Genomic DNA, 12,644 nt, shown 5'->3' on the forward strand with positions numbered 1-12,644 from the left:
AAATTGTGAATGAATGGTTCAGGGAGCATGAGACATCATTTTCACACATGGGTTGATCACCACAGAGTCCACACCTTAACCCCATTGAGAATCTTGCTGGAAAAGGATTTGCACAGCAGTCCGACTCTCCCATCACCCAATACCAGATCTTGGAGAGAAATTAATGTGACTTTGGATGGAAAAAAATATTGTGACAATGCATAAGCTTATACACACACTCACTCACACACACACACACACACACACACACACAGATAATATGGGTGTGGTGTTTGTGGATGTTGTCTCCCCAAAATTGCACATTATTTTTAGGTTTTAAATTAATTCCACCGGTGTTTTACTTAAATGCGGGCCACTTGATAACATCCTTCCCTCCTGAGATGAATACATTTAGTCTGGCTATAAATAACTTTTTGCAAACGATGCGCCAAGGATCAAATGACTCTTATCTTTTTCTGACAAAATGCTCTGTCTTCCTCGCATTGCCAAACAGTTTCCGAGGCGTGGGTCAGATTGCACAAAGGAAATCACAAGATTTCAACACTTTCAGTGAACGTGCCTTTAAATGACTTTACTCAGAAGCAGTGTTAAACCCTCAATCATTTCTGTATAGAAAGATTTATCTATAGTCACAGTGAAAGGTCAGTATGTCAGCTGATTCATTTATACAAACACACCTCCACTCACACACACATTCCTTTCTTTCCTTCTAGACATGCAGCGTAGAATGTACAGTATGTCCTGCCAAGGTGTGAAAATGAGTTCCCATGCATCCTGGGAAACCTGAAAATGTATAGACTTGTTTTTCAGGCACAAAAAAAACCCAGTTGAAAATAGAAAGTTAATAAAATGTCATAGAAATCATAGTGAAGTGCTGGGAAAGTATATAACTTTAGCCACTGTGATTGTGTATCTTGCTGTATTTTCATTTGAAGAAAAAACAAAGAATAAAAAGGTTTGTGTTCATTTTTCATAGTTCATTACAAAGATCTGACTTATTAGGACTATTCTGTGCTGAATCATTTCTGTCCTGAAGGGATTGCATAATGGAATGAAATCTGAAGCAACAAAGATTTAGAGAATTCATTCATTCATCTACGTTAGCTGATGTATTATTAGGGCCTATCTCAGAAACACTAGATGTGAGGCAGGTGTACACCCTGAATGGAATGCCAGTCTGTCTCAGGCTTCATTGATACACCTAGATATCAATCATTTATCAATCACCTGCATGTTTTAGGGAGATATGAGAAAACACACAGGTACTAGAAATAGGGCTACATGATTCAATGTACATGATCACATTTTCAGTTTATATGTACACACAATCAAATTTCTGATTGTTAGCGATTCACTTGTATGTATTTTCCTGCATTCAGATCACACCGCATTTACGTGTTCACTTATTGACGACAATCCTAGCTTGCTATATCGGTTACATTCACCCAGCGTAATATATTAATTATATATTAATTCACAGATCAGGTCAGAGGTTAGCGAATGCGTCATACAACTCGATAACTCCACTCAGCACTCTTCCTCATTTATGCCGTTCCGCTGTCATGTAACATGGAAGCAACCCTAAACAGACTAATCAGTTTACTTGGAGTTGGAGTGGTATGGAATTATTTTTGTGCCAAAAACTTAAGCATAAAGCTGTGGTTTGCGCTCTGATTTTGCACAAAAACTTTATATCACAATGCTTGCTTAAACAATTTCAGGCAATTAGAGGCTAGAGGAGGGACAATACCAAACAATCAGTATAGGATCACTATCAACTAATCAACTTTTCACTTTATTTACTATTATAGGGAAAGGTGACTTTTTGAATACAAGACAGTTAAACAGTACTGTTAAACCTTGGATTGCGAGCATAATTTGTTCAGGAAGTGTGCTTGTATATCAAAGCGCATTTCTCCAGAACAAATAATAGAAACTTTGATGATTCATTCCACAAACCAAAAATATTCATATAAATATAATTCATACAAAATATAAAGTAAAAATAAAACAAATTAATCTGCACTTTACCTTTGAAAAGAATTGTGGCTGAGGTAAGACAAGAGAGGCGAGGAGGAGGGAGGGGGCTACTGTGTAGAATGACTTTCACACACACTGCGCTCACTGCTCTGTTGGCAAACTTTAACAAGGAACCTCTATAATGACGATTAGTTTTTTCTCCTCTTGAAGATACTGCGTAAATGTGACGCGTTGTCGTTAACCCTTAGGAGTCTGACTTGCCGCCGGCGGAAAAAAATGCATTTTTTTCTGGTAACCGTGAAAAGAGTTTAAAATGCTCCGTCATGATTAATCATACACATTAGTGTAGTACATCATTTGAATCTGTAAAGGGTCTACTTTTTTTCATGTATACTCACAATATCCACAAAACAATGTGCTTTTGTAAAATAAAGAAAATAAACAGGGTGCGCTTTCAGCCGTCTTAGTCTCCGCGAAAATCTTTTTGAAACACGTCACTAAAATGAACTGAAACTCCGCGAATACTGCACACACAGACATGAGACATATATCTATAGAAAGCTTAAAGGGTCTACTTTTAAATGATGCAATTCACATTGAAAACAAATATTCTCAGTTTATGTAATCCGTATGAAATCAAGGAGAGGCACTGAATTTCTGTCGCACTTCATTATCTGCTAATGACCCGCGGCAGGACACGCCCACACGCCATTCACACTGAAAACAGTCCCGGGGTAATCTACATACGAGGCCACGCCCCCCGGGCAACGGCACGAAAACACACACAGACTGGCTTAAAAACACACAGATTCAGTGAGTTTTCTGCACGTTTGGAAGATGGCACGCGCTGTACAGCAGAGGAAACTCTTCAGATGATTTTGGGCAGTGAGGAGGAGTTTACATTTACCTCAGGAGAAGACTGTGTGACTCCGACGACGAACGGAAGCATTTTGAGGAGAGAACAGATCCAGCAGTGTCACTGGGTAAGTTATTAAGTTTTATATAACTCTTATTCTGATAATATTAAACTAATATTAGTAAATATTTGCCTCACTTCAGCTAGCTCTTGTCTGTTGTGTGACACATTGGCTTTCAATGCCATTTATATAGTTTAGTGTAGCATGTAGATAACACTGCTAACAGGCTGCCTTATGGAGCAAACATGTTATTTCCCGGTGGCTAAGCTAATGTCTTATGGAGTTTACAGATGTTTATAAATGTTCTAATGTATTTCATCTCGTTTTAAATAGCTTTAGATTATGGTTGCTAATATACATTTGGATCCGTTTTGGTTAGCTTATAACACTGCTATCTGTAATGTTATTTAGCACAAACAAGCTAGCTCCAGTTGGCTAAATACTGCCTTATGTAGCTAAGAGACATAATGAATTTATGAATGTTTATGAATATTTCTGTGGTGTAAATGTTCATAATGCCTTTTGTTAAGCTTGTATTTACAAATACCTGTTTAGAATGTGTTAAATATGTGTGTAAAGCATGTCAGGTGGATGGTGTTTGCTAATGCCTCAGGTGTAAATGTTTGAGATGCACTAGACTTGTCTAGTCTATTGTCCATCAACAGACACAGAGGGGCACAAAATGTATACACTTCATACCTATTAAGCGTCCATACCTATTAATTGCACATCCATTTACTATGAACAGTATAGGCTAACTTTTTTATTTATTTATTTGTTTGTTTTTAGGAATGTGTCTGCATCACCCTTGCCTTTACCAGCACCTCACATCAGGACACCACATCAGGTTTGCACCATTTTACCATGAATGTTGTTTGCACTTTTTGCACTTTTTATTTATTTGGAACTGTTTCTGGAATTTTTGCAAGTGAATCTTAAGTTATTCTAAATAAACCACAAACAAAGTAATATGTTTCTGTCTTCTAATTATTTTCTTGTAACACTTTCACATGAAAGGAGTAATTATACAGCTCATTATGCGGTTCTTTGTCTTCTCTGGCGTGAATTACAGCATTATTCATGATCATTCACGCCTCCTCGCATACTGCCTTTCTAAACAAAAAGTGTCTTAGAAAATTTAAATTAATGTATTGTTTTCTGTAAATGAGTAAGGAAGGTGATTGTCACATCATTTTGAAGTAAAACCTCTACATTATAAGCTCCAGGTCACAAAAGTCTTGTGCACAAATGTTATGAATGTGTTTTGTGGTCTTATTTCAGTGAGTTGTTTTTTTGTTGTTTTCAAAAATCACGCATAACATTTTTTTTCTCCAATATACAAACTTGTACATGCATGCTGCTCATATATTATTGTTGCCCAGTTTTTGCTGAATAAAATGATATCAGACTTTATACATTTATAAGTTTATAAGTAACTGAAAAATACACAAATGTCAGGACATGTCAGAATCTCTTCAGAGCTCCAAAACACCCTCAGACTCCTAAGGGTTAACACTAGGACTAACAGAGAGGGGCCATTTGGCCCTATCCCCCTAGCTCTAGCAGAGAGGGGCCATTTGGCCCGGTTGTTTTTACCTAATATCCTTAATCACAAGTTAACAGTTGCCTTTGTTCTGTTAATGTGGCAATTACTTAATTATTTACTTACTTAAATGAATGGGAGTCAATTGTCGGTGATTAAGTTGTTAGTTTTAAACCAAGGGGCCATTTGGCCTACCTCTGGAGGGGTCAGAAAAACCTGGTAGTTCTACGGATTCCTTTCCCTCACTGTTACAGGCTTTTTAACATTTTTCTTCACAGGGGCCATTTTGCAGTACAGTTACTAACAGTCACTACACTTAGACACGAAGTAAAAAAATGGTCACAATGAAATAATAAATAGTACATGCGCGCACGGATGTTGATTATATGTTCAACGCATTCGCACTGAGATCCACAATCCCGCAGCGCGAGAAAGAGAAAAACTATTGGCTCAGTTGTGATCACATTACGCTCGGCTGGCAAAGCACGTGTACTCATCAGTTAAAATTTATTTCAACATTTTGCTTGTCTTGCAAAATCCTCACAGACCATGTTAATCCAAGGTTTCACTGTACATATTTATTTATTTATTTTAGTGCAATAAATGTTTTGGTTGTAAGAAAAGACTCATGTAAGAGAACAGTCCTCTCAATTTCCATGGTGAAAAATCATGAATCACATTTTGGCAAGAACTGTGGAGCACTAACTGAAAGAACATCTTAAACTCTACACCTAAAGCATACTAGGGTCAGGTTGGAAGCTGCAAGCTGCCCTGACGAAATATTTCCTAAAATCTTTGGGAACCATGAACATTCATGCATATTTGCACACACCCTGGACATTTCTATTTCATTTTTGCACATTGAATATTTATGGACATTGCATCCACACATTCATGCATATTTTCACTCTCCCTGGACATTTTTATTTAAATTCTATTTTTATTTCTACAAAGTGAAGTTTTCTATATTTTCTGTGTTTGCACACATAATAAAAATGTACATAAAATATTAAAAAATCTTAGATTTTATACTATAGCTAAAGTTTTTCAATATTTTATTTCTCATTTTATTCCATAATTTATTTCTTATTGAGATTTTTTTTTAAAGGTCACTGGCAGTCGTATAAACATTTCACTGCATATCCTACTGTGTATGACTGTGTATGTGACAAATAAACTTAGAATTTTAAATTGAACAATTTGTTTTTTATCACTCTATTTCAAAATATACATTATTATTGTCAGTTAATGTGTATTTTTCTTTACGTAATTTATAAATCTGTGGAATTGCCATCAACCTATCATAAATTGGACCATAAGCTGCATTAGGACTTTTCAAACAAACTTAACAGAGATGATACTTCCGCAATCTTGAAGGGTCCTTTTTATGCAATTCCAGTCTAAAAGATCCATCAGCTCTTATACTGAATCTTTTACATTCTTCTGCATATATGATTGCACTTGTCATACCTCCTTATCATTTGTCACACTTGCTAGGTGGTGCTTCACACCAAAGACGGAGAGCGGCTGTATCGAATTTCACCCTGGGCAACATATGTTACCAAAGGCGATACCTCAGTTGTGTATGAATGGGTGTACTGGAATCCTCCTTCTCCTTATATGGTAAGTGCTTAAATATATTTAAATGAGATTAATTTTATAAAGGTTTTTACTTCTTGGTGATTGTGAAAAGATGCAGACATTGAAGTGGAACTATTATGCAAAATTTACTTTGTAACTTTTTATAAAAATTCAGGTTAAAAGCAAAAAAAAAACAAAAAAAAACAATACCTTTTTTTCCCGTTCTTTATTGTTGTATAGATAATTTTCGAGCCTGCTTTATGATTAAATCATGGTGTTTGATGGAAGCAGATAGAAACTAATCACTCAGGCTAACAATAATCTCCTCAGGCTAATCAGCTCCCAAAAATATAATCTTAATATGTTGTTGAGAGCCAAAATTGAAGGAGTAAAACCTCTAACTTGTACAGTAGTTTTATTACATAACAGACACAACACACACACACACGTTTATTTACAACCTACGGGCATTTTGGCAACGCCAGTTAGCCTAATCTGCATGTCTTTGGACTGTTGGAGGAAACCAGAATACCTGGAGGAACCAAGCACGGGGAGAACATGTAAACGGGCACACAGACCCCGAGGCGGAAATTGAACCTGGACCTTGGAGGTGTAAGTCTACAGGGCTAAACACCAAGTCACCATGCTGCCAGTATTTTATTCAGTCATTTTTTAAATACAAGGCAACAAAACCTGATTTACCAAATGTTTTTAGGGAATTATTTTGCCTCCAGCTAGGTTTCACGCACAAAAAAAAGTTGCCATGTTTATTAACACCAAAATGGGTTTATTGACCAGGGCTTAAACAGGGCCAGTTAGATTTTTTTTTCCAAATGTGACTTATAAGAAAATACCCTCCCTCGGCTTGTTGGCCCCTGGTGGTGTGTGATGAGGCAGTAGCTCATTTATATAGACGCTGAAACCGCGTGTTTGGAAGAAGAGTGAAAGGGGTACGTTTGAAGGATAAAAAATGCATCACATGAGGGGGTTATAACGGTGTACGTTGGGAGTTATATATTCTTTATTGTTAACTTGTTAAAGAAATAGTAGAATATGGGACCTTTAAATAGTAATTAAATTTACGAGAGCACTTCTGCAGTTGGGTTCCTACTAATAATGAATTTACAGATATGTAACATACTGTAACTGTGAATGACAATTTGTAAAACCAACAACCTAAATATTAATTTATCTCATCTACAGTACAGTTTTTGCAAAGTTTATTTTTGTATTACATTTTTTTTTTATTTAAATTAACCTATCCTAGCTCATGGCATATTCATTATAGATTATGAAAAATGTACATTTTAGGTTTAGTGACTTAAAAAATTTAGAGAATATGGACTGAAAGTAAATAATTAATTTTGATTAATTATTAAAATATCCTTAATCCGCTCAAGCCATTGGTTTGAATGCTAATTAATCACATTTTAGGGAAAAAAAATCCCTCAACATTATAACTTTCAACCCTGATTAATATTCAAGTCTAGTTTAAAACCCATATTGGACTGATTCATCTGTGCTCAATCATGATATTTGTATGTGAGCTTCATACTGTACAGTGTGTGTGTGGTGGCCTGGAAAAACCTTCACATGGTCACATTTGACATTGACATTATCTACTATATATAGGTTTCCTGAACTGGAATATGTGACCGTGTCTTATGCTTAAAACAAATAAGGAGAAAAGTGCCTAAAATTTTCTTTCTGCAGAAGATGCTGACACACAATTAGAGACTGATTGTATAAATGTGATTTACTGTTTATTGTTTATTAAATAAAAAATGATGTATGTGGTCAAGAAAGCTACATGTTTTTTATACCCACTTTAAGGCAACGTTCACACTGCCAGCCTGTCATGACTCTAATGTGACACAGATCTGAGTTTTTTAGGGCTTTCTGAGCTCAGAAATCAGATCGTATGCATATCCGATACATGACATTGTAACTTGAATGAGAACGGTCAGATCGGCATTCATGTGAAGTTTTTGCCCCTGTGCATGCGTACAGCGCTCGCTGATGTCTGTCAGCCCCAACAGCGTAAATATTTCATAGAAGCACTAGCAACAGCTGCTAAAACGAGGCATCTGGCTTTCTTCCTTCTTCTGGACCTCAACAAATACAGTTGACTAACTGCTTGCCATCCTCCAGATGGCACGAGCAAAGACGTATCGAAGTGTGCATACGTGCCGTTTCAGAGCACAGACGCTCCCACATTAGCGTCAGATAAAAGTCAATTGTAATTATGAATGTTAACTGTCATGACATGCAAATCCAGTCAGACCAAAAAAAATCTGAACTGAACATTGTGGCTTTTAAAGTGCACTTAGCGTTTAGCATTTAACATATGTTATAGAGCAGTTTTAGTCTAAAGTTGATTTTACATTTAACATTTTGGATTCTTAACCAGATTTTAAACGCTGGAGCATCTGATAGATTTTCCAGACAATTTATTTAAAGTCAATTTTTAAAAAGTCATGTTTTTTTAAAGTCATGTTTACTTAAATTAATAAAAGATTTTTTTTAAAAAGGTTTTGCACATGCAGTATTTATTGCGAGACTTAGCCACATGGGAAACATCTACCTTTCCTGTGCTTTAGCATAAACATCCTCGTCCACGGAAGCCCCGCAGTTTACGGATATACGAGTCACATGTCGGCATCGCATCCCCAGAGGGCAAAGTGGCATCCTACAGCAACTTCACATACAACGTCCTGCCACGAATAAAAGACCTCGGTAAGAGATTTTCTTCTTATCTTCGACCCTTATGTCTTTGTGTGTGTATTGAGTGTGTGAGCTTAACTAACTTTACATCACACTAACAAGCTCAGTGTCCAGGCCTCATTAGACCTTTCTGCTAATGATATAAGAGCAACCGCTACTTATATAAGTGTTTTGCCTTTTCGTTCAGGGTTCCTTGTCTACTGCGTGCCTCCTCCAGAGAAAGTTATGCCTTTCTTTCCCTGCTAGTTTTTTTGTATGCCAGGGAGGTTATGTTCTATCTTCCCGGGTCCCTCCTTCATCACACAGGTCCTGCGTGGTGGCGGTGCTTAACCCAACCACCCCGATATGCGGAGGATGAGCTGCTGTTGTGTGCATCATAATCCTGGACTGACTATTCAGTCAGGTCTCAATGAGCCTCTTCTCCAGGCCCTTCTGTGGGTCAAAAAGGCAATTACAGGCTCCTGCTGGCATGTAAAGTGGTCATTAATGTCTCTTCTGTGTAGTTATGCTTGTTGGGCATAGATTTGTTTGTGTATGTGGATTTTCAGATGGTGCTCAAGTGGTTGGAACGATAAAGCGACTGTCTTTGGATCCCGTTTATAATAATCTTAGTTGCAGATATTTTTATGGCTTTGTCTTTAGCGTAGTTGGCACGGTTTGTTTCAGGGCGTCCATATGTACGCAAATGTAAGGTCAGATGTGCTGCCTTTTTAGATTTTATAAAAAAAATTGCATCGCCTATTAAGGCTGGTTGGTACCAATGTGATCGCTGTGTTGTGTAAATTGGAAACATTTTCCCCACAGATTTGCCTGCGAATTCAATTAAAATTTGGCAGTCACCAAGTTTGCCACGTTGGAATCCCTTCTGCAAGATGGCAAGCATCACATAGTAATTAAATTCCACCGGCAGCCACAATGTCACACTTTTATGGAGGCCCTAGTGAGCCTTCTGTAATGTGACATATTCTCATGAAACAGGCTTGTGGAGTGAAAAAAGGGTGGTGATAACAAACATATTATTGTGCTGTGAACCTCAATTCTAGAACTGGCTGGAGTTACTGCAGGTTTATTTCCAGGTTTTGTTGAAATTTGTTTCACTCTTGCTTCTCCCGTTTGGGTCAGTGGCTTCCTTGAATTTAATGAAAGTCTCATAATTTTGTCATTTCATGAGTTAGAGGAGGGCAATCCAAAATATTTCACTAAAATGAATACCAATAAAGCTAGTTCTTCAGTTATAAGTAACAGTGCTGTGTCAAAGCAGAAAGCATTGAGGAATAGTTTGTGCCTAGTGCAGCTTATGTGCTACAGTTACATTAACAGGAGATTTACTGTAGCACATGCTACAGAAGTTGCTCTTTCATCATTTAATCATCATTTAGTCATTTTAAGCTCCGTAACCTTTGCCTGTTAGGGAGTGTTCTTCACTAAGTGTAAATCAGCTGGAACATGAACGTCCTTGGAACTTTACAAACTATATGTGAGTTTGAAGAAAATCAGTAAGATTATAAAGAAAGTGACTCAAACTTTTTGAAAATCTGATGGGATTCTTATTTCAGTTTGGCCACAGCTTTACTACATAATTGATAAACGAGGCCCAGTCTGAGCAGACACTTCTATTTAAGCCAGATTTTTTTTTATCAAAAGGGATATTCACTGACCAGCCAAACCATGAACACCACTGCCAAGTGAGCTTAGCAATATTGATCAACTATACAGTACAGCAGTAAACTGGTGACAGGATCATGGGTCCCAAAGACTTGGGGTACCAACCCCATAGAAAAATCGGTGTGGCTCAAATCCCCAACTAAGCTGGTGCAGAAAAGATAGAAAAGCACCCAGTCCACCATGCCCACCACACATGGCCCAGCAGACGAAGACTTCAAGACCTTTTATCCAAATTCCCCAGATCCCAGTCCGATTAAGCACCCATGGGATGTGCCGGACAAACAACCCCGATCCCTACAACAACCTAAAGAGCATCTGCTGCCAATGTTCTGGTGCCAGACAGCACACCTCCAGAGGTCTTGTGGAGTCATGCCTCACAAGATGCCAGTGGCACAAGGGTAACCCGAAACCTATGTTCATGGTTTTAATGTTCACGGTTTTAATGTTATGGCTGATTTGTTTAGTTCCATGACTTAGGAGCTGTTGCATTTTAATTGTGTTTTGACTATAGCAAGAGGCGTTTAATCTAAGTTGATTTTTGTGCCACTCCATAGCCAGTTTGCTGCCTCGCTGCATTTCTAAATATCTAAATATTTTCTCAGAAAAAAATGACCGCTTAATGTCTTTGCTTCTTGAATATTAAGTCTGTGTGTAATCAACTAAAATAAGACCTGGTTTCACCTGCTAGTTGTGAATACTGTACTGTGTATGTCTCCAGAGTTAACTTTTTGCTTGTCTCAGGAAGCTATAAAAGGTGCCTATGCTTCCCTGGAGCACAGAAACGTGTTTAAGAAAGAGAATGAGAGAAAGAATGAGCAAGTGCTTGCATATGTATATCCATGAGCCAAGTCAGGCTTCCTTAGAGGCTGCAGTGCTGTCATTATTTCGAGAAAAAAAAAAAAAAAACTTTTCTGAAGCAGCACAAAGAAACTAAGTAAAATAAATAAATAAACCTCTCTCTGCACTGAAAAAAAACAACGGTACGAGGCTTTCTGAATCTGCCTCCTGAGTCTTTTTCCACACAGTTTCAAAGAGCTGTCAGTGAGAAAGCAATGTTACTAGAAACTGTAGTCATGTTTCTCTACTAAAGCGGGTCAGAAGGGCTCCACATGACCCCGTAGAGTCATCCCTTTACTGTGTCTCAGTGGCCACAGCCTGTCTTTTGCATCTAAAGATATAGGAGAACTTTACCTGTCAGGTAGTTCCTCTGGATCAAAAGTGGAGGATTTTTCTTTTTTGACAAAAACAACTCTGCATATTTGACCAGTGTTACAGAAGTGCTCCTGGTGTCATTGTACTTACTGTAGCTAACCGTCATCCTTCAGCTTAACACAAATAATGAATTTGCTTTAGTTTGATCCATTGTATCCTTTTTTTTTTTTATTCGTGATATCTCTAACATGTTTCCTCTTTTATAACTTTCTTTTTTTGCAGGCTATAACTGTATCCAGCTCATGGCTATCATGGAGCATGCCTACTATGCTAGCTTTGGTTACCAAGTCACAAGTTTCTTTGCAGCATCCAGGTAAATATGACTTATTTTAGAGTCCCCCCCCCCCCAGATGGTGTAGCATATAAATACCTGTGCTAAATTTAGTTATTTGTTTCTTGACCAGATGCGATGCAAAGTGAGTCAAGACATACATTTAGTTACCAAAATGATACAGCTAATTAGATGGTGAAGCACAATCATCACAAACTCGCTCTGATGACTCTAGTTAAAGACATTTTTCTTAACAGCACAGCATTCTCAGATGAGCTGAACAAAAGTGTTTTAAATCTGAAAAATGCATTATACCGTACAGTTTATTATAGCAGATTTGTTCTACGTAATTGTGCTTTTGTTGCTATTTACACTTATTTAAATTCACTTTACATTTACATTATCCATATCCATTGACAAAAAGTCTAAACGAGTCAATATTGTCATATTAGCTCCCTACAGTATATACAGTTCACTTTTCTTGCAAAGAGGATTGTTACGCATATTATGGAATAATTATGCATGTTATAAAATAATCAAATAGTTACAGTGCCGTGTAAAAGTTTTGAGCCATTCAAGCATTAACAAAACTACCTGAAGGAGGAGGTGACAGATGATCACACTGGTGATTAGTTTACTGTTGATGCTGAATGAAAGGAACAGATAAAAGGGGAAATGAGGTTGCTGCTGAAATTGTTACATAAACAAAGAATTTTTTTAAATTGTATCTTTAACACCTAGTGCAGTTTAG

The 12,644-nt window shown here is 37.3% G+C and overlaps 1 protein-coding gene across 1 annotated transcript in view; it reads left to right on the forward strand.

The window, feature by feature from the left end:
• gbe1b (glucan (1,4-alpha-), branching enzyme 1b) overlaps positions 1 to 12,644 on the forward strand; it is a 126,264-nt gene that overhangs the window by 23,789 nt on the left and 89,831 nt on the right. The window contains exons 4-6 of the mRNA XM_053507444.1: positions 5,938 to 6,063; positions 8,622 to 8,757; positions 11,845 to 11,935. Coding sequence (XP_053363419.1) covers positions 5,938 to 6,063; positions 8,622 to 8,757; positions 11,845 to 11,935 — 353 coding nt within the window. The remainder of the gene's footprint in view (positions 1 to 5,937; positions 6,064 to 8,621; positions 8,758 to 11,844; positions 11,936 to 12,644) is intronic.

This window comes from Clarias gariepinus, chromosome 11 (genome assembly GCF_024256425.1).
Source record: "Clarias gariepinus isolate MV-2021 ecotype Netherlands chromosome 11, CGAR_prim_01v2, whole genome shotgun sequence".
NCBI lineage: Eukaryota > Metazoa > Chordata > Actinopteri > Siluriformes > Clariidae > Clarias > Clarias gariepinus.